This window comes from Hippocampus guttulatus, chromosome 1 (assembly GCF_054856545.1).
Source record: "Hippocampus guttulatus isolate MCC_2025c chromosome 1, RoL_Hgut_1.0, whole genome shotgun sequence".
NCBI classification, from domain to species: Eukaryota; Metazoa; Chordata; class Actinopteri; order Syngnathiformes; family Syngnathidae; genus Hippocampus; species Hippocampus guttulatus.
Window position 1 is genome coordinate 8,355,106 of NC_141261.1, and position 23,886 is coordinate 8,378,991.

General features: G+C 41.1%; 2 protein-coding genes and 1 long non-coding RNA gene across 5 annotated transcripts; 2 read left to right on the forward strand and 1 right to left on the reverse strand.

Annotated features, from left to right (window-relative positions):
* Positions 1-7,502: 7,502 nt before the first annotated feature.
* On the forward strand, positions 7,503-16,515 carry ca6 (carbonic anhydrase VI). The gene is made up of 10 exons (XM_086107475.1): positions 7,503-7,642; positions 9,653-9,832; positions 10,071-10,219; positions 10,855-10,950; positions 11,699-11,765; positions 11,846-12,003; positions 12,935-13,061; positions 13,151-13,234; positions 13,342-13,374; positions 14,965-16,515. Exons 1-10 carry the CDS (start codon positions 7,552-7,554, stop codon positions 15,597-15,599), a joined length of 1,620 nt encoding a protein of 539 aa, XP_085963601.1. The 5' UTR covers positions 7,503-7,551; the 3' UTR covers positions 15,600-16,515.
* A 2-nt stretch (positions 16,516-16,517) lies between these two features.
* slc2a5 (solute carrier family 2 member 5) lies at positions 16,518-23,481 on the reverse strand. 3 transcript variants are annotated; one of them, XM_086107447.1, is made up of 14 exons: positions 23,265-23,481; positions 22,947-23,010; positions 22,759-22,866; positions 22,562-22,660; positions 22,291-22,451; positions 21,895-22,019; positions 21,659-21,811; positions 20,975-21,100; positions 20,726-20,913; positions 19,045-19,155; positions 18,866-18,967; positions 17,890-17,965; positions 17,671-17,798; positions 16,518-16,883 (listed from the first exon to the last, which is right to left on the reverse strand). In XM_086107447.1, exons 1-14 carry the CDS (start codon positions 23,357-23,359, stop codon positions 16,668-16,670), a joined length of 1,752 nt encoding a protein of 583 aa, XP_085963573.1. In that variant the 5' UTR covers positions 23,360-23,481; the 3' UTR covers positions 16,518-16,667. The 3 variants fall into 3 exon arrangements, with proteins under 3 accessions (XP_085963573.1, XP_085963588.1, XP_085963581.1); XM_086107462.1 differs by lacking the exon at positions 23,265-23,481 and having other exon boundaries at positions 22,947-23,053; XM_086107455.1 differs by lacking the exons at positions 16,518-16,883; positions 17,671-17,798; positions 17,890-17,965; positions 18,866-18,967 and having other exon boundaries at positions 19,027-19,155.
* On the forward strand, positions 19,150-23,502 carry LOC147210255 (uncharacterized). Its single transcript, XR_015100496.1, has 3 exons — positions 19,150-19,860; positions 20,701-22,844; positions 23,394-23,502. It is a non-coding gene; the product is annotated as an uncharacterized LOC147210255 (long non-coding RNA).
* Positions 23,503-23,886: the final 384 nt, after the last annotated feature.

The following is a 23,886-nucleotide window of genomic DNA, read 5'->3' on the forward strand; positions in this document are numbered from 1 at the left end:
ATCCGCTTATTCTCATAAGGGTCGCGGGGCGTGCTGGAGCCTATCCCAGCTGTGTTCGGGCAGTAAGTGGGGTACACCCAGAACTGGTTGCCAGCCAATCGCAGGTTTACACAGAGACAACAACCATCCACGCTCACAGTCACACCGAGGGACAATTTAGACTTTTGGAGTGTTCCATTAACCTGCCATGCATGTTTCTGGAATGTGGGAGGAAACCGGAGTACCCGCAGAAAACTCAAGCAGGCACGGGGAGAACATGAAAACTCCACGCAGGAATCGAACCCTGCACTTCTGCACTGTGAGGCTGACACACCGCCCGAGCTTGAAATCTTGAAGGAGAAATGCATTGGTCAAGCTATGTGGAGGGACGAAGCAATTATGTAAAATCTTTTAATCAGTGAACTTTATTGTGAAAATTTGGGGATTTAGGTAATGGTAAGAGTCCATACAATGTCCTGAATGAGCTGACACTGTGAAGTGGAAATAGTGTTAATAGGTCGAACAAAGTGAAATATGGAAGGATGAGTTCAATTTGGAAAAGGTCTCATTCCATTCAGTATTTATTTTTATACATGTACAAGTGGGGAAAGTATGAAGACAACGAAAATTGTCCAAATAATAATGACTTTTTTTTAATGGTATAGAAAAAACCGTTGATTGTGACTGCTGCAATAATGCTCATGCTCATACTGGTCTTTGTGTGACTGCGCCATCTGCAGTCCGATTGCTCTCAGTGACGCAAACGTTGAAAAGAGAAATCCAACTAAAACATGGGTTCGCAAACATTCTGGGCCCAGAGACTCATTATAACGGAGACCTTTTTTCTAATCCTAATACCAAATCAACATAACGACCATCTGTACCCCAAAATGCCAAAGGAATGAATAGATTGCCTATTTTCTGAGAAAGAGATTGCAATGTTACGAGAACAAAGAAACCTTTAAAAATATTAATGCTAGTAACAAAGTCTGTCAATTTTCCAAGATAAAGTCATGATATTGTATATTAATATTGGAATATTAAATTAAAAGTGTATTAAGGGACTGCATTTCAGATACTTGTTTTAATTTTCATATAACTAGCCTGTGTATAATGTTATTGATTAGCAGTAATTTATTTTTAGATTTTATTTTTTGGTGCTGTCTAAGCTAGCCTGATCCATGAATCGATGAAGCCTGCGTGGATGTCAAGTGAAACATCTCAGACAACCACAACTATCCAGTTGTGATCAGTTCTGTACCCTGAGAATGAAATGACCTGGATGAATGAAAATATTCACAAGCATAAACATAATACCTGTACATATTGAGATTGTTTTTCTCCTTCATTTGTTTTATCATGAAGCAAATCCCGGACATTTGTAGTGTTTCAGTAATTTGCTGGTAGAAAAGAAATTGAGTAATTTGATGAAACTGAATCAGCTCAGTGGTGCCGGACGTGTTACTTTTACCATCAATCTGCAAAATGCTTTGGATCTTCTTCACTGGTGTGATACAGTGGGTCATCACCATAAAGCAACATGGATGTGTGAGTGAACGTTCACGACCCATTTGTTTATCTGTTTCATGTGGCTCTTCCTTGAACAAATGTTCCTGGAACTGCTCTCCCACAGTTGAAAAGCAATCACAGATCTGCCCATGCATATCCACAGACAGAGTGAGGTAGGCTGTTTCGTGGCCATGAAATATGTTTTTCCATTTGTCCGTCTCAGTCTGTTTTATATTTGGTTAGATGTCGTGGTGTGGTGCCTCAGCAAGTGCAAGTCATCCATACACAAACATTGCCTGCTTTTTGAAAATTCCTTACTCCTTCTGCTTTGATGACTTAAATGTGATCTCAGGGTGTGGGTGAACTTAAAACGCCCATCGGCTTTTGTGATGTGAAGTGTTAAGACAACAAGTCATGTTCATATACTCTGACTTGAACTGTTAGCTGTTTCAACAACACACCATAACAAAACTAGCAACCTGCATTTTTTTGCAAGCCAGATAGCTATCTAGCTAGCTAGCTAACTAGATAACTAGCTATCTAGCTAGCTAGCTAGATAGATAGATAGATAGATAGATAGATCTATACTAGTCTAAACATGGTTTTGTGATTATCATTGTGTTTGTGGAATATGAATTGAACAGAAAAATCCATCTGAGGGCACCGCCATTTTGCCTTGCACTGCCACTTGTTGTCGCCTGAAAATGACATCACAAAGCCTAAGGGCTCAGCTTGTGAATGTCACATGACCAAACCCAGAATTCCCGTGAGCCATGATTGGTCATTACTTGAGAAATTTGGCACCGTGATGCCATTTTTAGTCGACAGCAAGTGACAATTTCGCAGTTCCCTTAATTTAATTCATATTCCACAAACACAATATGAATCAGAATATCGTCTTTAGAGTATTTGGGGGCTCATAGAACAAATTATTATAAAGACATTTTATAAAATTAAAAATTATAAAAACTTTTTTGACTTGACCTCCCCTTTAAAAATTAAAAGAAAATGTATTGAACTTAAAAGGTAAATACAACTGAACTCTTTTGAGTCAGTGATTTTCTTTTTATTTGCAATTTGAGGGAGCCTGCAAACTCACTTGGGGAGTCACTGCTTTAAAGGCTTAGTGAGCTAATGTATAGCTAGATTAGCCTGCGTCTCACCTCTTCATCTTTTGTGTCATTTAAGTGTGGCCGTTTTACTGCAGCACTCGTCACAGTCCTTTTTTTTTTTTGAAGTGACCATTACACAGCTTTAATTCTATGTGTGACACTGAATGACCTGAAATGACATTTCTCAGTAACAACGTTAAAGTACCAGACAGTTTAAATACTATGATTGTCCTCCGGGTCAAGACAAACCGTGTGATTTTCTGAGGACACAGTGAACATCTCCTGGCATGCGCATAGCATCATCAAATCTGTTAGCTTTCATGCTGTCCAAATATTGCTGTTTATCAGTGGTTAGCTCAGCGGTGGACAAAGTATGGCTCATGGGGCGAATATGGTCCACTCTGTTCTTTAATCTGCCCAAAGAGCATTTTATTTTATAGATTCATGTGATATTTGTTGCATGAATCAGGGCATTTTTTATCACATAAGTGGTTAGCTAAATTGTTTTTTATCGTTCATTCCTCCATTATCTGATTCACTGGAGTACTGGAGCCCATGCCAGCTGTCTGGTCTCCACTCAACCCATTTGTTTTAAAAACAAAATTGAGCTCAAAGGTTTGCCCATATTTGCTTTGGACAATAAGCAACAAACAGAACCGAAGAACAACTGGAATCAATCAGAGAGGCCACAAGCTTCCAGTTCAATTGTGAGGGTCTTAAATCAAGGTGTGCTGTTTGATCATTTTGTGATTCAATCGACTCTTTCCACATATAAAAACACACACACAAGCACACATGTAGACACATGCAGGCCATATGAGACCTCTAGGAATGAGTTGTCGTTAAACCACAAACTTTTATTTCAACCTTTCAGTATTGCCTGGTACATAGCTTACCAACCTGGGAAAATGATCACTTTGTTTTAAGAGTTTTAAGAAGGATGTAAGGGCCTTCATCTTTTTATGTTAAACAGAGGAAGGATTTAATTAGGGTAAGTGTTACTTCTTCCAATTCCTTTTTGAACTGGCGTTGTTAGTTACACTTCAGAAGTTCTGAGAATTTCAACTCTGGCCCTCCTGTGTGCAGTTTGCATGCCCTCCCCGTGATTTCATGCATTTTCTCTGGGCACACTAGCTTTCTGCCACATTCCAAAAACATGTGCATTATGTTAATCAAAGCTGCTAAATTGTATGTCGGTGTGAATGCAATTGTGAATGTTCATTTGTTTATTTGTGCCCTCGGGGCACACGGCACTGTCCTATGACTGACTGGCAAGCAAGCCTGGGCTATGAGGAACAGTTTGGACTTTGCATCTCTTTTGTCATTAAAAAAAAAGTAATTTTTATGATCTCGGATGATGAAATATTCATTGCAGATCCTATTTGAACTCCATTGCAATTCAAAATATCAGGAACGTCTTGATGCTTTTTAACAGCCTCTCAGTTGAAGTACGGTAGTTCGATGTGCACCCCCCCCCCCCCCCCGCTCCGAGTAGCAGTGATGAAAAATTGTGGCTCCCTTCAGCTTTTCGTTTTGACCATCCCTGCAGTAGATGGTTGAGTAAACTGATACCCTGGCAACTACTTGTTGAAATATGTTTGTTTTGTTGTATTGATTTCCATTGTGTTCTTTCCAAATGTAATTTGCTATCTGAATGTAAATGGGGGGGGGGGGCCTGGTGATCGAAGCAGCATACCTTGCGACCGCTGTGAGGATAAAGCGGACCAGAAAATGGATAGATGGATGGATGGATGGATGTAAATGGTGGACTCATGCTCCAAATTTTTTCAGTGGGGAGGATCGAAGCTACAAACATTGGGGAACCTGTGCCTTACAATGAAGTTGTGGTCACTGGAATCTAGTATCTTTCATCAAGTAATCCTTGGGTAAGTGCAGAAACTTCTTGTGGTTTCACTGCTTGCCCCATCAACTCGCAGTTTCCTGAATTAAGGCATTAAAGCTCTTGCCAAATGGTAACCTGTCATTTTTTACACTCTTACTCATTCAAAGCACTCGGCAGTGTTCCCAGCTTTCAATCTATTGGACCCTCTACAATTTGCTTCTAGAAATAATAGCGGTGTTCAAGATGCCAGAGCTATTTTATACTTAATCTTTAGTACAAACATCTTGAGGGCAATTCGAACCGCATCAGATTTTTGTTGATAACATTTTGCATTCCGTTGGTCTAGATGTGTGTCTAGTGGTCTGGATTTTAGATTTTATTTTCTCTAAAACATATCACCGCAAGTAGGAGTGAATGGAATTTTGTCCAAATAGCTCGGCACCGTAAGTGATGACAAACTTAAAATTGATCTGAACTGCGAAAAGATTTGCACAAAAGGTCAGCAAGGGCTTTTTATTTGTCCGAGGAAGCTCGCTGAATAGTAGATTAAAAACCCAATGAAAATGTTCAACCATGCTTTAAATGAGCCTTTTGCATGTGCAAGAAGTCTTTCGGAAGAATTGTGTTCACAGCTTCCAAAGTATCTGGGGTGAATTTCAGCAGCCTGGATGAAATTTTTAATATTCAGTAGCTACGCAAAGTCCATTCATCAGGATGATACCCACCCTCTGAACTAGGAGTACAGTAATAGCTTCTTCCTTCTAACCTTCACCTAACTATTCCCACAGCTACCAAAAACAGATCTAAGTTTACTTTCTAAGTGTACTGCACCACTACAACTATTGTATATATGCTGACCAGTAGTCCATTTGGCCCTTTTTGATTTTATATTTCACTGTATATGAATGCACTTTACACAGCTATTATAGATGAGGCACATGCTGACCAGTAGGCTGTCATTATTTTTTTTCTCTGTATCATAAACCATGCACTGCACTTTACTTAATTGCAGCTACGGTTCATGAGCTACCTTGTTTTATGTCTGTGCACTTGCTGCAATTTATGACGCATCATCATCATAATTTATTATTATTATTATAATTGGTTTATATGACTGTTTTGTGGTATACTTGTCAATAGTGCAAACCAAATTGCCCCTCAAGGGACAATTCAACAAGGTGAAGGGAAGTGAAGTGAAGCTTGTGCTGTGCAAGGATAATTAGTGTAGGAAGCATTTTTTATAAACATGACTCTGTCCAGACAGTAAAAGAATATTCCTAAAATGCTCTTTCTATTTGCTCTTCCTCAGCACACTCACAAGTCTGGCATCTGAGGTGGAGGTATCGGACGTGCTCTAACTAGCAGGCTATCACATTGTTCGCTGCCAGTTCTCCTGTGGGTGTGCGTACATATTTATTAACTCGTGTTGTCACTTGAAGTCAACTGGAAACTTCAAAATCAACTGCATGAGTATGCGCCAAGTGACAATATGCATGAATGGACTTGCATCCACAGTTAAGAGCGACCCAAAGATTTTTGAGAAGCTGCCATTTGACCGTTTATTTTTTATTTTTTTTGCAAGCAAAATTTTGAGACACAATCACTGTAGGGTGCCAATTAATTCAACTTGACTTACTTCACAACAACCAACAGTTTTATATAGCAAACAAAACTTTAAAAAAGAGACTAAAAGCGGTTCATTGCCACTCATACTTAGAGTTTGTCAACCTAAACATTTTAAAATGACAAATTAAAACAACTCCATAATTTGCCGATCCGATGCTCACGAATAATGGGAAATGCCATAGATGGGCTAAATTATAGCATCTTTGTGGCAGTGTTATATGAAACTTTTAGGAACTTATATTTGAACAGAAATAGTGGAGGAATACTTGTACAGAGACAGTCTAATGATATTCATAGACATATATTATTTATCCTCTGCAAAAAACAACTAATATTATTGCAAATTATTGAGCCTCTTGCAGTAGTTGTGCCAAACTCTTCTTCATTCATCTACATGACTGTATTGTACTGCTGTTGGGAACACCAAATCATGATGCACAAAGAGTTTAATTATTTCAATTTAATTATGTTCTTATATATATATAGTAATAGAAAAATAGCACTGTATTGAGTGTCGTTTGCGCTTTGAAAAACACATTACAAAATTGTGTTTTGGGCGAGTGGGGGACTAGAATGGATCAATGGCATTTCTATTCATTACAATGGGGGAAAGATGATGTGACATGCGTCTTTTGAGTCTGAAGCACATTCATTGAACAAATTACAGTCGTCTCTCAACACACATCTGTAAATAAAAGATTTGCTAATTGTCACCAAAGATTTTCGATTTTACCGAAGGTCTGGATGTAGCAAAACTGGAATTGGCTCAGATGCGTTACACAACAAAAAGGTTATTTGGTTTTCATAAATAATAATAATAATAATAGATTTTATTTATAAGCGCCTTTCAAGACACCCAAGGACACTTTACAATAACAAAAAACACAAAACAATACGGGTTGAAGGTCAATTCTGTCTTGCCTGCGTTGTGTATTTTGCTGGATTATTATTGCAAGGAGCTCAATTGAACTTCGATATCAAACAGATATGGAGATGGGCGAAGACAGGACACCCTTGACGAGAGCACTTTTTGAGATGTTCTACAAGTGCTGAAGTATTGCCAACAAGATCGTCTTAATCATATATTGACCCCATTTAATAATTATTCCAGCCAACTCGTTAAATTTTAACACTTTGAAAAGATAAACACATTTCACTAATTAATGATAAAATTGCTGACACGGACACTTGCTTTCTTACATTATGAAAGCTTTGTCGGTTCGTTTTGTTATACTTTTAGAATGAAAGAATAATAATTAGACTTATCGTGCTTCTATTCCGATGCTGTTACCTAACGATCATTCACTTTTACTGCGCCCAGTAAAAGTTGAATGAAAAGTCCCGTCACTGGGGGGGGGGCCTGCCTCTGGGGCGGTTTCTGCAGAGGTTGAAGCACTTCCTTTTATCCTCTCACTTGAAAAGTGGAACGCAGTCCTCATTCGAGGTGTCATAGTCGTGCGAGGAGTAATCAGAGACGCAGCGATGCTACGAGACTGCGTGTTGCTCGCTGTTTTTTGGGTCGGTGTCGTCCCCTCAGGGATCCCTCATGACGCCATACACTGGACGTACAAAGGTAGGCTGTTGTTCATTTGGCATATTCACTTTAGAGCTAAGGCAGGGGTCGGCAACCCAAAATGTTGAAAAAGGCATATGAGGCCAAAAAACAAATACCTTTCACTCCACCCTCCAGATTCCCATTCTTTGCCACGACCCTCGGTGAATAATTGTACATGAAACGCCGTTTTTTTGTTTTTTTAACAACAGCCACCTGCCTGGCATCCCGCCCTGCTAATCGAAACGTGTGTCGCAGGCTATGACACAAATCGTCGTTGACAGAAATGTTGAAATTAAATATTTATTCGATACATTTTACAGAATTGGAAAACGTTAAGAATGTTTGTGCTATGTTTGTCCTCCTACAAAAACCATATTAAAAGAAAAAATATATTTCCCTCCCCCATCTTTTTTCATTTTCAACCATTTTTGAAAAACCTCTAGGGGGGGTCACTTGGGCTAAAGAGCCGCCGTTTGCCGACCCCCGAGCTAAGGTGAAGTGATGAAGGAAAGGAGGCGGATGGGGATTGGTGTGTGTGTGGGGGGGGGGGGGGGGGTACATTTGGTACCTCCGAAATTGATGTGTGAAGCCTGAAGTCAGATGCTTTCGACTGCTTGTATAATAATAATAAGGATTATTAATCCTATTATGAACACAATAATGAGCATAATCATAATGTTCACAATAATGACTCATTAGATACGGAACATGTATAGCAACCATCTGGTTTGTTACACTGCTGGGAAACAATGATGAGTTGCAACATAACCAAGTTGGGCAAGTCCTGGCTCTGACTGTAACTTGTTTAATCTTTCTTGAGAGGAAAAAAAGAGAACAAACATCCCATAATTGTGCACACAGAGTGACTCCCTGATGAATCCTTTGATGACTTGGCATAAGGCGTCAAGCAGACATATTTTGCATCCCCAAACCTGACATACATTGCTCACAAAAAGTTAGGGATATTTGGCTTTTGGGTGAAATTTATGGAAAATGTCAAAAGTTAACGCTACGGTGATATCATACCATGAAATATTGAACTGCACTGTGAGGTTGTAGGTTAGATCCCAGCCTTTTTGCTTGTTCCTCCCGGGCCTGCGTGGGTTTTCTCCGGGTACTCCGGTTTACTCCCACATTCCAAAAACATGCATGGCAGGCTGATTGAACACTCTAAATTGGCCCAAGGTGTGAGTGTGAGCGTGGATGGTTGTTCGTCTCTGTGTGCCCGACGATTGGCTGGCAACCATTTCAGGGTGTCCCCCCGCCTTTATCCCCTTGTGAGGATAAAGCGGATCGGAAAATGGATGGATGGATGGATAATAACACTGTCGTAATGCTGTGCTGTGTGTAGAATTTTGAGGTGGGAAATGAGCTATAGTGTTCAATTATCAGCAAAATATGGAAAATGTGAAGCGCTATTAAGACTTTCCTGATGTAGTCTAATCTATATACAGTATAGTAAACAAGGGCATAAACACACTTAACTGCTACTTTTTGCCTATTCTACATATGTTACGTGCCAGTTCTGTCCTGGGTTGCTCCCTTGACACTCTGGAGGAGGTTTGCAACAGAAGGATGCTAACTAAGCTAAAAGCTATGATGGACAGTCCCTCCCACCCTCTCCAGCCCGCCCTGACAGCACTAGGTAGCTCCTTCAGCCAGAGACGGTTACACCCGCGCTGCAAGAAGGAGAGATACAGACGCTCGTTCCTACCAACTGCTGTCAGACTGCTGAATAATAAAAAATAGCAACAATAATATTTAATAATTGAATGATGTGGAAAACAACTGTAAATAGCACTGCGATTTATCCATTTTGTATTTATATTGCACTTAATTGGACGGTGTTTGTTTTTTTTTTTTCTGGAGGCTGTAAATTTCCCCAGTGTGGGACTAATAAAGGATATCTTATCTTATCTTATATTCCTGAGTGTAAAAGTAGCCTTGTCAATTGTCCTAGATGTAAAAGGGGCAACTTTGTGACAAAGCAGAAAATGTACATTCATGACTAACATTTGATGTTCATAGAGGGAGATTTGGACCAGATGCACTGGGCGACCAAGTACCCAGCGTGTGGGGGTAGAAAGCAGTCCCCAATTGACATCCAAAGGCGCCGCGTGAGACACAATCCGGATATGTTGCAGCTGGAGCTGAGTGGATATGATGCTCAGACAGGAATTTTTCTCATGTCCAACAATGGACACTCGGGTAAGTCGATAGTACAGTAGCAAATGATGAGCCCATAAGAAAGTTCTGCTCCTGAACAACAAAAATCGATACTTTTCTCTCTTTTCAACATCTGTAAATGTATTATTCCCACTTTTAGTGTACGGTTGGAACCCACATGAAAGTTAGCGGTGTAGCTAAACAAACCAACTGTCCCTACTGCTTGCATCTGTTGTACTTATAATAATAGTTAACCTTTTTTTTCCCACTCCCCAATCAGTCCAAATTGACCTGCCACCCACCATGAAGATCACAAAGGGCATGCCGGGAAAATACACCGCTGTTCAGATGCATCTTCACTGGGGTGGCTGGGACCTGGAGGCCAGCGGAGCAGAGCACACCATCGACGGCATCCGCTATATGGCAGAGGTAGAACAAATAAAACATTCAGATGCAGCCCACCTTCACTGAGAGAAGCAACGGGCAGACAGCGTCGTTGTGCAGCACACGCTTCAGTGGTGACAGCGCTTGCGATGTGAAACGCAAACATCCTGCACGCTGCAAAAACATCAATTTGTCAAAGTGACAGTGCCTATAACAGCAGCGGCTGGCAAAGTAGGACCTACTCTGTTAGTTAATCTGGCCCACCGCGCATTAAGTTTTTTTTTTTCCAGTTTCTTTTCCAGTCATTTTTTAAATTCATACCATTAGGAAAATGGTTCATGAATTTTTTGTACAACACATTAAAAAAAACACAAGATCTTTTTTAACCTATACATTAAACATTTTGCATTTATTTACTATTTATTTATTTGTTGTGTATTTATGCATTATTTATTTATTGATTGATTTTTTAAATTTTATAATTTATTTGCAAATTTCTCAATTGTGAGACAATAAAGGTTTTCTTATCTTATTTTGATTCATTAAATAAAATATGCATACATTTAATATTTATAAATAACATAATGTTAACTATATGTTCCATACAGTGCATTTTTTTTTCTGTGCTGAAATAGAAGGTCCCCTTGTTATTTTTTGGGCCGTTCCTCCTTGTCTTTCAGCTCCATGTTGTCCATTACAATTCAGACAAGTACAAGAGCTTCATGGAAGCCAGAGATAAACCAGACGGGCTGGCAGTACTCGCCTTTTTCTACGATGTACGTATTATTTTTTGCTTCTTTGACTGACCATCTGCACATAAACACATCTCGGTCATTGTCTTGCCATTCTTCTTTTCATTTACAGGAAGATACCGACATCTATCTACAGGAAAAAGCTAATCTAAGCTAATATAAACCTAATAAGATTTCAAGTAGTTCAAGAGAGATTGTGACCCAAAGAATGCGTTGATGTGTCTTTCGCTATGGCAACAAAGCCCTTATCATCCCTTGTGATATGAGTGGCCCACGCTGAGGAGTGGTGGGTAATAATTAGAAATAATTATAGTGGAGAAACAAGACTAGCTGATTATGTGTGTGCTTTAAAATAGGCAGAGTTAATCGTGACTCTCTTGTTGAAAAGGTCACCGTTCATGCACACTATGATGGACACACACATTGCAAGCAGCGCCATCAAGTAACTTTTACTGCTATTGTGCAACTATGTTGTTTTTCTCTCTTACCTCCTACGCTGGGCAGTATGTGGTCAGCACATCTGCCGTACAGTTCTAACTTTCAGGATCCAAATTTCGGCCCTGGCCTTTCTATATTGAGTTTGCGAGGGTTTTCTCGGAATAATCTGGCTCCTATACAGTATTCCAAAAATGTGCCTATTAAGATAATTTAACATTCTAAAATGTCCATAGGTGTGAATGTGCCCCGTGATTGACTGGCAACCAGTCTGGCGATGTACCCTGCCTCCCGTTCAAAAGTCATTTGGGATTTATTTATTTTACTCAACTTTCAGGATGGGCATTTTGAGAACACCTACTACAGTGACTTCATCTCCAACCTTGCCAAAATCAAATATGCAGGTGAGTATCATGAGAAATATCACGGGCATGCACTCACAAGACGTTTTTGAGTCCCATGTGTCCTAAATGACCCGCGGCAGGTCAATCCATGAACATTTCCAGCCTCGACGTGCGCTCCATGCTCCCTGAGAACCTCAACCATTTCTTCAGGTATCAGGGCTCACTCACCACACCGCCCTGCTATGAGAGCATCCTCTGGACAGTGTTCGATACACCCATCACCCTTTCGCATAACCAGGTAGGCTCAATTGGAAGACACGAGTGCACCTACTGGATGCGCTCCCTCTAGCGGTGTGTGAAAAGAATCACTGAATTCAATTTGTGTTTGTTACAGTGGCTAAAACTATTTTTTAAGTACATTTCCAAGTTAGAGTTCAGTTGTGTTTAACTTACAAGTACAACACATTTGAATTTAATCTATTTGAATCTTTTCTTATAAAGCTTTATAAGAAATCGAGTCACAGGCTGTCTCAGTGTCAAACTGTATTTTTTGTCGTCTTTTATTGTAATGGTCTTCTGAGTGGACTCCCTCAGAAGAGCATCAAACAGCTGCAGCAAATTCAGAACGTTGCAGCTCGGGTTCTTAACAAAACAAAGAGATGAGAACATAATGTTTTAGGCCCAGCCTAAAGGCTTTACATTGGCTCCCAGTCAGCTATAGAATAATTTTAAAATTATGCTTTTGGTCTATAAATCACTGGATAATCTTGGTTTTGAATACATTATAGGAATGCTCATGGAATATGAACCCATTAGGGTTCTGAGGTTTGCAGAATCAGGTCAATTTGTGGAGCGTCAGCATTTAGCTGTTCTGCTGCACGCAAATGAAATAAGCTGCCACAGAACTGAAGTTAGCCCCACGTGAAAATGCTTTATAATCGAAAATGTATGCATTATTTTCCCCAAACATATGATTATGGTCTTCTAAAGCATTTCTATATTTTTATTTTAAAAAATGCACTTGCGCTGTATGGGATTTTAGTAATTTTAGTCAACCACCTTTTTCATGCCTCTACTTTGTTTTTAAATTCCCAAAATGTTTCTGTTTTCAAATGTTGTCTTCTGCCTGTGAATATTGTTTTGTAATGAAGTGAAGTACATTGAGTTACCTTGTGTATGAAATGCACGATATAAATTAAGCTGCCTCTCCTTGCCTTTGTTGCATCCAGATCAGAAAACTAGAGAGCACACTGATGGACATCTATAATAAGACCCTGTGGAATGACTACCGCATTGCTCAGCCTCTAAATGACCGAGTGGTGGAGTCATCTTTCCTTCCTCGACTTGGGAAAGGATGTGTGTATTTCGTGTCCTGTATACTTTGCAACACTTTCATTTGAAAATAGATTGAGACAAATTTTTGCCGTGTTCCTTCAATTCACTAGCATTCTGCCGACAAGATGAAATTGAATCCAAGCTGCGGAAAATTGAAGGCCTGATCACGTCTATTGGGAAAAACCTGTACTCAGGTGAGTGACATTTTGGTCATACAACAAGTTGTACATGCCTGAATCAAAATCCAAGCACTCTTGTTAACTCGTTACTGTTCTACTGTATGTTGTCTGTGTATACTTAGGTGGACGACATAGCTCGCGGCCAAGCAAATATGGTGAGTTCATTTATTTCCAGTTTAAAGCACACAAACTGACAACTGATTGCTGCTAGCAGGTTTAAAATATTGGAAATGTACAATAGCTTTGAGTCACTACGGCAACAACAGTCCAGTCTACCCCTCAGAATCATAATGGCACAGCCCAGCTCTGCCGCATCCTCCATGAACCAGGAAGTAACCTGCACAAACACCAATAGGAAAATCCATCCATTTCCCATCATTCGACAGTGCACTGCTATGCCGTCAATGATAAACCCTGCAAAATCTCAACATTGTGAACGTATGGTACAAATAATCACTGAACTTTGCGCTGACCTTATTTGCCAGACTCCCACTTCGCCAGGTAAGATGGAGCAATAGCATCGGCCATCTAGTGGTGATTAGTGATATTACAATTTAAAACTATAGTCGGCCCCGTACATTCTGAGATCGGCACCCGCCGATTAGCATATCTGCAGATTTTTTTCATTTTATCTTTTTCCTTCTTTCTTTTTAAATATGTTTATATATTTTGGATTTCCCCGTTTTTTTCTGGGATTCTTCCACCCATTTCTCCCCATTTTACATGAAACACGTATATTGAATGTTTATCACCTTTTTTGAATAACTTTTTAAAATAAATAAATTGTGGCCACTGCCATTTTGCCCATTTGCGATCCATGCCAATAACACATCGTGACTGGCAGAACAATTCTACTAAGAGATGGCAGAGGATTTGATGAACCTGTGTATCCACCTGTTGCCATTCATGCACTCATAGCTTTGTTTTCAATTGGAGATTGCACACTGAATAAGTATACCGTATTGGCCCGAATATAAGACGGCCCTGATTATAAGACGACCCCCTCTTTTTCAAGACTCAAGTTTAAAAAAATACTTTTTGAACACCAAATTAATTTTTATACAGAAAATAATTACAGTACATCTGAAACAAATGATTATAACAATATATTTGAGAGAAAAAGCATGTTATTTTGCCTCATTCAAATCTTAATATCTGAACATTTAAACTAAAGTGCAATCACATTCGTAAATGAATGGTTTCTGGTTTTTGAAACGTAAATTACATCATAACTTATCCTCAGCTGACGGTTAACCTGGCCGATCTTCGACCCACTTTTCTCCAGATTGTCGCTACGTTTCTCCATTTTCTGTTATCTCTTCTATTATTTTCTTCTCTTTTCTTTCTTACCGCTATTTTGTCTTTTTCTTCTTCGTGCTACCGCTATTTTTATTTTTATTCTTCGTGACAGGGGTTCACTTTGGCCTGGGGAGTCAAGTTTAGCATTCGCTTCAATGATATCTGGCGCCATCTAGCGTCGTGTATGGGTATAATGTTTAGACCCCGAATATAAGACGACCCCCACTTTTCCAGTCTTATTTCAATGCAAAAAACACAGTCTTATATTCGGGCCAATACGGTATTTGTGAGTAAATTGAGACGAGATCATGACTGTAGTTGTTATGCTTTTGGGACGTTTTTGTTTGATGGTGTGCCGTGAGGTTTTTCTAATGCCTTGGCTCAGTAACAGATCCAACAGCAATACCTGTAAAAATAGAGGAGGTGTCTTTCTCTGTTTTCATTAGAACGTCAAGCTTTGTTTCCTCTGGTGCTGACCTTCCTGTGGGAGAATTTGGGCAGCTACGCAAAGGCCCACCTCAGCCATCCGATGGATCTCGACTCCTTCACCATCTGTATGCACGTCTTTTCTGAAAAGGAGGGAACGCACAACGTCATCTCCTACGCAGGCGAAGGCGTCCACAACGAGCTGATGATCACCATCAGCGAGGACAGGGACGCCAAGGAGGTGGGCCTGTGGATCGGCAATGAGTTCGTCAACCTGCCGTACAACGTCAAGTCCGACAGCTGGGTCAACTACTGCATCACATGGACGTCCCGCACTGGCGGTGTCGAGCTGTGGGTCAACGGCATGGTGGGGGAGCGACGCTACCTAAAAACCGGTTACACAATCATCCCCGGGGGGTTGTTCATCCTTGGAAATGACCAGGACGGATTGCTGGGCATCTCCAACACCGACTCCTTTGTGGGAAAACTCACCGACGTGAACGTGTGGGACTATGTGCTGAGCACAGCGAATATTCGCAACCAGATGTCATGTGAGGGGAACAGCACGGTGCAGGGAAATGTGTTCAGCTGGGGGACCACCAAACTTAGCCTGTACGAGGGGGTGCACCTGGACAGTCAGTACAGATGCTCCTGAAACACCGTCATGTTTCACAAACCAATACAGTGGACCCCCGCTATTTGCGGAGGACGGGGCCTTAGTCCTACCGCAGTCAACAACAGCAAGTAATAAACAATATTAACATAAATGTACCACAAATTATAATGCCAAAACAATGGAATATTTTCCACACAATTTATCCTTTAAATGGCTTACAATGTGAAAACTCTCCTAACTTCCACTATAAACTCAGACTAAACATATTTCCTCCCCAACGTACTTGTCTATGAATCAAGCTGCATCCCTTCGACATACTTCCTTGAGATGATTTTATTTTTATCGGTCTAGTTAGGTGGGGTTTTTGTGCCATCTCAGTGCAAAAATAAAATAAAAAGTGCAACCAAAAGACACGGAATTTGTTTTCTCTCTCGGAGATAAAGGGAGGCTTGATGGATACATAGGGGTGTTGAGAAATTTTGAAATATATTTAAGAATATCAAACAAAATGCTTGAGGGGCTATACAGATTTCTGACAGGGCTGTAGCACCTCCAAGCCTAACCTGACAACAAAAAAAACAAAATGAATAGGAGATTTTTTTTTTCTGCAAATAGCAACAGATAGGTGCCCCCCAAAAATATGACCAGGCAGAGGATAACCATATCTTAGTGGTGACTTGGGGGCTTTTAATGCTTCATCGTGATGTATTAAAGGATAAAAACAGACATCAATACAAAACGTGACAAAACAAAAAAACAAGACTGTGGCAGCCACACTCGTGACTCGGTACCAATCCTGTCGCAGTGTGTGATACACGCAAAAGCGCAAGAGTGACGCAGAATAGTGACAATGTGACAAAATTGTCGGTAAATATGATATTTACCGTCAACTTCAACTTCATCCTTATATTCATCATCTTTGTACCGGGAATAAAATGGCTTCAATGTCCAGCCATGCAGTGTCTCATTTGTTTATTTTTGTATTTTTCAACAAAAGACCCTGTGCAAAAGTTCATTAAAAACACAAGAGGAACATGCAGTGTAATGCAATCCTCCTGGCCCCCCAAAGTGAGGACTTCCTCTTCTGTGAAAGATCTATTGGTGTCTTCAAAAGGATGTGACCTCTCCATCCTGCAGGTTTTCTTTGCTCCCTTTCAGTGGCCCATCGCCCAGTTTGATCTCCACTCTGTTCCTCTTGGCAAACATATGGCAAATCTCCAGGAAGGTCTTGCTCTTGGTCTCGGGGACCACCGGCCAGATGTAGATCAGTGTGGCCAGACAAATAAAAGAAAAAATGATAAAGCTGTAGGCGCCTAGGCCTCTCTGAGGAGAGATGGAGGAGGGCGGGGGGGAGACACTTTTTAAATATTATTATGTTAGAATAGAAAAAGACAATGGTGTGATGTTTTAAAGTTTCATCTTGTTACATGCTCGATTGACCTCGAAATGCTTGTGTTTGGGACATCTTGCACACATTAGAAGCACAGAGAAGCAGTGTGGTCAAGGGACCCGAGCACACGGTACCTGACTACATCTCAGAAGAGAAAGATTTAACCCTCATTAGTAGATACACTGGCGCCTGTTAAATGACAACTTAGAAAGGAAGATTTAACCTTGGACGGAAGGGAGTGTTTGTATGCTTCATCATGAGAAAGGGTCACGAGCCAGGTTACCGACATATCAATTCAGGGGGACACCGCTCGTTAAAATGTCTTCGTGTCTGTTAGTTTATGGATGTTGGTGCTGGTTCCATGGGAATCCTTTGTCTTTGGGGCTCTACTGAGGGGCGGCATGTTAATGAAGATGGGAGTGTTTTTCTGATATGTTACTTGTAATTTGCATATACAATCAATAAAAGGGCCGGCAGAGGTCAGGTATCAGTGGGAAGTGCACACGGAGTGGCTTCGTAGAAAACTGCACCTCCTGCCGGCAGAGAAAGACAATCTGTTCCTGTGTTCGAATATTTTATTGGACTAAAACTTCTGTCTCGTTTTCAATGACCACTTTGGCCTACTATTATGCAGTTCACGAGCATTCTAAATAATGTTAAAAACATGCTGTAATCAATAGGCATCGGGATAGAGGATGAGACTCAGGTGGTGCAACTGACCTCCATAAAAGGGAATAGTAGGCCAACAGTGAAGTTGGAGAGCCAGTGGACAGAGCCGGCCACCATGAAGGCTGCGGGCCTGGCCGACTGCCGGAACATCTCAGTGGTCACCACATAAGGGATGGGACCTGCCAATGTGGTCAGCCAAAGGAGGAACATTTGAGAAACATGGTCAGGGTGAGTGTGTCCACTTGAATGCTACTGCAAGTCTACACTCACTGGGTCCGATAGCATGACCTGTGATGTAGATGATGACACACGTGATGCTGACGTAGGGCATCCATGTCACCCTTTCCTGTTAGCACAAGCAAGCAATCTTCAAAATTAAATTCAAACCACCCACAAAATCTTTGAAATAATAGTTTAACATTAATAACTAGGATAAAAACTAACCGCTTATGTTTTGTGTGATGTGATACGTGTGATTCATTCACCACTGTGATTATTTGTATGGACTCACTGACTTTCCGTTCTTTGTTTACGTCTACTGCGCATGTTTGAGAATGTCCCAGAAGAGAAACGCTTCCGTTTTAGGTTTGATATGTATGCAACTCCCAGTTCGTAATACAAAACATGAAATGTGTGCATCGGCCTTCTTATTGAATACACCACAATGTAGGGAAAAAAAGTTCCAAGTCGATCTTCAACTTATATACAGTGATCCCTCGCTACTTCGCGGTTCGTTTATCGCGGGTTCAGTGCATCGCGGATTTTTTCAAACATATTTAAAAAAATAAAAATAAATTTATTTATTATATATATTTTTTTACATGTACATAGAGTACAGTCCTGTATATGTTGCTCTATGTGACTTGCTGTTGTTTTGCAGCTTCTCGCGGACCGTTTGCGGACTTAAAAAAAAAAAAAATTTTTTTTTTTGTTAATTGGACATTTTATGTTATGGACGTTTAATTTTACCTATTTATGTTAATTGGACGCTACTTCACGGATTTTCGTTTATCGCGGGTGGTTTTGGTCCCCATTAACCGCGATAAACGAAGGATTACTGTAACATTTTGGTTGTTGCAAATGTGAGGTTGTATGGTTTGAGAAATTCCTTTTTTTTTTCAATCATCAGCACTTAGAAAAGTGAGCATGATCGTCACACCGTTCACAACTCAAGACATTCTGGCAATGAGCACTTGAGGGCAGCAAAGCAACATGAGCTCAATGGTCTTTGCCTGTCACATCAAACCTGGAAAGTGAGAGCAACCGTGAGCAAGACACAAGCGCCGCAGCAAATCCCAAATCCACAGAGGAGTAGGAGTCGTCGTCCTGAGGCTTCAACGATGAAGACCTAGCGTTACAAATTCCCAATCAACATAACATTTTCCTTTAAAATCTACAGATCTCGGCTCAAATAAGGGAACCTACTGCCGCTACGGTCATTAAGACATTCACCGCACCCGTCCCAACTGTGACGTACTGGATGTCATTCTCCGCGACCCCTGCGCTGGCATATATGCTGTCAGCATAGTAGTAGATCTAGGAGAGAGGGAAGAGGATTTTAGATGCTCCACTCTGCGCAGACATGAAGGCTCCAAATGACATTTTTTCATCCCTTGATTGGTTCAACTAAACAGTACGCTATGTTTACTCCTCTGATTGGTTGAGCTTGTGTCAGAGATTTTCTCGGACAAAGTTAAAGAAATGACTCGGCACACAGGAAAATTGTCGTCAATATCGGCGGGAGCGGATCTCTGAGAGCGAACGACGGTTTAGGAGCAACACACCTGATTCAGATGATCATCTCGTCAGCCAGCTCTGAAGCAGCATTAGAACGATCCTGATTATTTGAATCAGGTGTGTTGCTCCTGGGAGAGCTGGAAAACTGGCAGGACAGCGGCCCTTGAGGACCGACTTTGGACACCCCTGCTTTAAAAGGACTCGGCACGACCACTCAGTGTCGGGTCATAGTTTCTTTGTTGCTGTCATGTATGTTTGTTGATGTAGGCTGTCATCTTCTTGATCATGTTTTGTTGACTGTTAATTTTAGCTACAGCCTGGGTTTTGTTTGATACTTTGGATTCTTTCTGTTTTTTGGACTTAGTTGTGCATTTAGTTTTCTGTGTTTTATCAATACGCTTCAAGTACACCCTGCTCCTCCCTCCTGCCTGCTTTTTGGGGTCCACCACCACCACGCAACGTGACAGCAGGACCAAAGAAAGGAGGTCTGCATCAGCATCTCTGGTGAGTATGATGTATTTTATTTAACCCTTTCAGGGACAGCGATTACTACAGTGGAGAGCTTATCGTGTTATCAGGTTACAGGGTGCATGAAAGGGTTAATGTTTTTATATTGATCGTGAACTGCTAAATTGTAGTTTAATGGTTTGGAATTGTTTGTAGATGAGATTTTGGAAGATAAAGGTAACTGTCATGCTTTAGTAGTAATGGTATTCATCCTCAAATATGCAAAATGCCTTTGTCTTTTCTTTAATGTTATACTGTGTAGCGTTTTTATACATTATTTTGCAACGTGGTGCTGTTATTGGGCGGCACGTGGTCGACTGGTTCGCACATCCCCGTCTAGGCCTTCCTGTGTTGAGTTTGCATGTTCTCCTGCGTGGGTATGCTCCGGGTACTCCGCTTTCCTCCCACATTCCAAAAATATGCATGGCAGGTTAATGGAACAGTCTAAACTGTCCGATGATTGTGAGCGCTAATGGTTGTTCATCTTTGTTTGCCTTGCGATTGGCTGGCAACCAGTTCAGGATGTAACCCGCCTGCTGCTCGAAGACAGCTGGGATAGGCTCCAGCACGTCCCGCGACCCTCATAAGGATAAGTAGATTAGAAAATGGATGGATGGATGTTGTTGTTAAGAGGTGGAATAGGTTAATTTAAGTCACCATTGCAGGCCCATGTCTAAAACTCACTCACTGAGCATTGCTAATGCTAAAAACGAAAAAAAAAACAACAAAGCAACATGTCTTCTCCTAACAGTGTATGCCTTTGTCTGTGCTGGAATCTCAAAGAACAATCAGACGTGAACTGCCAAAAATTTCTTGTTCGCCCTGTACATTGCACAGATAAAGAGGCCAAAACAGGTCTCACCGCATTCACCCCGGACAGCTGCTGTCCCATATTCATGACGATGATGGAGACCAGCTGCCAACGAAGGGAGCGCTGGGAAAGCAGGGACAGCACGGACAAGCGTCCCTCCATCCTCTCCGACTGGTCTTCTAGACGCATCTCTGAAAGCTCTTGAGTCACATCGTCCCTGCCACGCAGGCTCTGTAATGCTAAGGGAAGATGGACCCTAAACCCTTGTCATGTCAAACTAACTTCACATTCGCAAATCACCTTTCTTTGCCGTGATCTCATCACCCCTCTGGATGAGTGTGTACCGAGGGCTCTCTGGGAAGAACGGCAACAGCATGAGCTCTATCACGGCAGGAATGCCGGTAATGCCCAGCAGGAGGGTCCAACCTGAACAAATACAGGAAGGAACCAAGTCAGTTTTGACTCGGGATATTTTCAGATTTGATTTTCAAGCTGTATTTTGCTTTTAAAAATTTGGAAAAAGTGGTGCATAATCAGTTTAAATCCTTCTTGGATGCCCTACTGTCCTCTAGTGTTTCACAGGGTTCAATCTTGGGGCCCCTGCGGTTTTCATTATAGTTGCTGCTTACCTCTGAGCTCCTACACACTTCACGGGTGCCTCAGGTCAGCAGACCAGACACTACAGGAAGGGGCCAAGGTCTAAGCGGAGGTTCAGAAAGGATCGAGCTTTTTACATTGGCGATCTTTGTCTTTCGAATGACTTCCTGATAAACATTAGGCAAGCCCCCCCTCACTGTCCATTTTCATCATATCAAGGTGTCAGCGCACGTCAAAAAGATAACCTTTGTATGTGAGACCATGAGACAAAACCGTTCGCTAAAGTGACATCACGTGTAGAGTGTTATGAGGTAATTTGTGACACAACAAATACATAATTTGCATCTGACAGGTATAGTACTGTATATGTGTACCACTAGTGTCAACCTGTGCTGTTGCCAAGTACGTTTCTGATTCCAAGCACTTGGGCAATCAGGATGCCAATGGTGATGAAGAGCTGCGGTACGATCCCAATGGCTCCTCTCAGATTTTTGGGGGCCAGTTCGCCCAGATACATGGGTACCACGTTGGATGAAAGACCTGCAGAAAAGGACGTGAAACTCAAGATTCATTTCAATTATTTTTTTTTTCCAAAGGGCTTTATCTTTTTCAACATGTCAGACCTGCACAGATGCCCACTATGAACCTAGCCACGATAATGATCTCATAGGACTTGGCCAGCTCACTGACTCCCATCATCAGTGCGGGGACAATGGAAAAGATGTTGTTGAAAAGGAGGGTTCCCTTTCTGTCAGGCCACAAAAAATGCCATTGAAGTGCACGATTAGTCCCCACTTATTGCAAGTAAGTAAATTTTCGAGTAAATCGAGACATGATCATCATTACTTCAGATTTTTCTTCAGAAGCAGAACAAAACCCAACTATAAATTGGTTATCTGCCATTGCAAGGGAAGCAGACAGATGAGCTATGACCGGTCAATGTAAACCTAATCTCATCAAAATATGTCTGGCACTGGATCTCATTACATTGTACATTGCTGTCTCACATGCATGATTACCTTCCCAGTTTGTTGACCAGTGGGGCCACCATGAGAGAGCCAAAGAAGCCTCCCAGGGGGTACATAGACACTGACAGAGACCACAGCAGAGTCAGCAGGTTCTCCTCCATTGGCTCACCGTAACGCTCGAGGAAAGTGACGTTGTAAAAGTGCTGCATGAACTCAAGTGGGAACAAGACGGAACACATAGTACTAGAAAGGCATCACTACAAAAGTGTGTGTGTGTGTGTGTGCGCGTGCGTGCGTGCATGTGTGTTTCTCGCAAGGTTACTGGTGCCGGAGAGTTGATGGCAGCTACGTTGTATCCATACTGGAAGGATGAGCCAAATGTAGATACGAGTGTGGCCAGTGCCAGGACCACAGTTAATCTCTACAAAAAAAAACAACAACATTGGAATATTTTCTGCATTATTCATACTGACTACTACAGCATTGAGTACTTTTTTTAATGGGATGTGTGACACTCACCCCGCTCCTCTCAGGCTTTGCCAATTCCCCAGTTTCCACCATGGCTGTTTGTGTCTCGCATACACAAGAAGATAATGTGCACTTGGGTAAGCCGCACTTCTGACTGCCCTTTGAACATGTCATCATTGCAGCTAAAAGCTCCAATTTGTTTATTGCTTTCATGTTGCTGACGGTGCTCAGTTGCTTACTGTATGGATGTAATCAGTTGTTGTGCAGGTACACCCATTGCATAAATAAGACTCATAGTATAACCTGTAAAAGTGGCAAAGGCGGATCGGTGCCTCAATTAACACGGTTGCATTTTTTATTTTTTTTTACCATAACGTCCAATTTTAGTTGGCAAGAATAATTGTATTGCATTTATATTATTACAATTACAAGACGTGCCTCAAACTAACTAAGCTAGCCTGATGCGTGTGAAGACAATTTAGATGCTTCTAAATATGGCAAAATACATTTGTGTTGAAAAAAAAAAGAAAATGTCTGATAGTGTATAAAATACGCACCTTGTCGCAATAAAGGTTGGGAAACTCTGCAACCAACAATGCTTTCTTGCACTAAGAAAGGGCCATTTTGTTTTTCTACCGGCCGCTGAGTTCATTTGGGTTTAAAGTCCACACTTGGTATGCTTTTAGGCTGACGCCAAGTTGCGCTAACATCAGCAGGGGTCAAAGGAGAAGTGAGGTTCCGCAGTCAAGAAAAGCTCCGGTTTCAAGGAGGAAGGCTGACATGTGACGATCGGTCATACATCCTTACATTAATCATTGTGACGCATCGAACACAATGATTTTGTAATACATCATTGAGCAAGAACCCACAGGTTTTACCAAAACAAAGGACGGTCAATGACATCAGCGGAATAGTCATCTGACTGCATCATCATGCTTGTCAAAAGAGTTCCATTTAAACTGAAATAGTGACTATAAAAAGATTGGATAAAATTAAACATTTTCATTGCAAATTAGGCTTGAAGAGCTTTCCTTCTGGTTAATCTTTATTTTGTTGTCGCCACAGAGTAAATATTTATGTTGTTCAATTTTTTACTAATATTTTAGTAAATATGGAAACTATTTAACAGAAAAAAATGCTAAAATATTGTTTTAACATTTTTTTAATCTCTTTGACAAA

What these genes read in the sequence shown, in the direction of transcription:
- ca6 (XM_086107475.1), top strand. Translation starts at nt 7,552, where the DNA reads ATGCTACGAGACTGCGTGTTGCTCGCTGTTTTTTGGGTCGGTGTCGTC. An exon ending in CATACACTGGACGTACAAAG is followed by an intron (nt 7,643 to 9,652) that starts GTAGGCTGTTGT and finishes TGATGTTCATAG; the next exon opens with AGGGAGATTTGGACCAGATG. An exon ending in TCCTCGACTTGGGAAAGGAT is followed by an intron (nt 13,062 to 13,150) that starts GTGTGTATTTCG and finishes TCAATTCACTAG; the next exon opens with CATTCTGCCGACAAGATGAA.
- slc2a5 (XM_086107447.1), bottom strand. Translation starts at nt 23,359, where the DNA reads ATGAACTCAGCGGCCGGTAGAAAAACAAAATGGCCCTTTCTTAGTGCA. An exon ending in CAACTGATTACATCCATACA is followed by an intron (nt 22,867 to 22,946) that starts GTAAGCAACTGA and finishes ACATGTTCAAAG; the next exon opens with GGCAGTCAGAAGTGCGGCTT. An exon ending in TGAGATCACGGCAAAGAAAG is followed by an intron (nt 20,914 to 20,974) that starts GTGATTTGCGAA and finishes ATCTTCCCTTAG; the next exon opens with CATTACAGAGCCTGCGTGGC.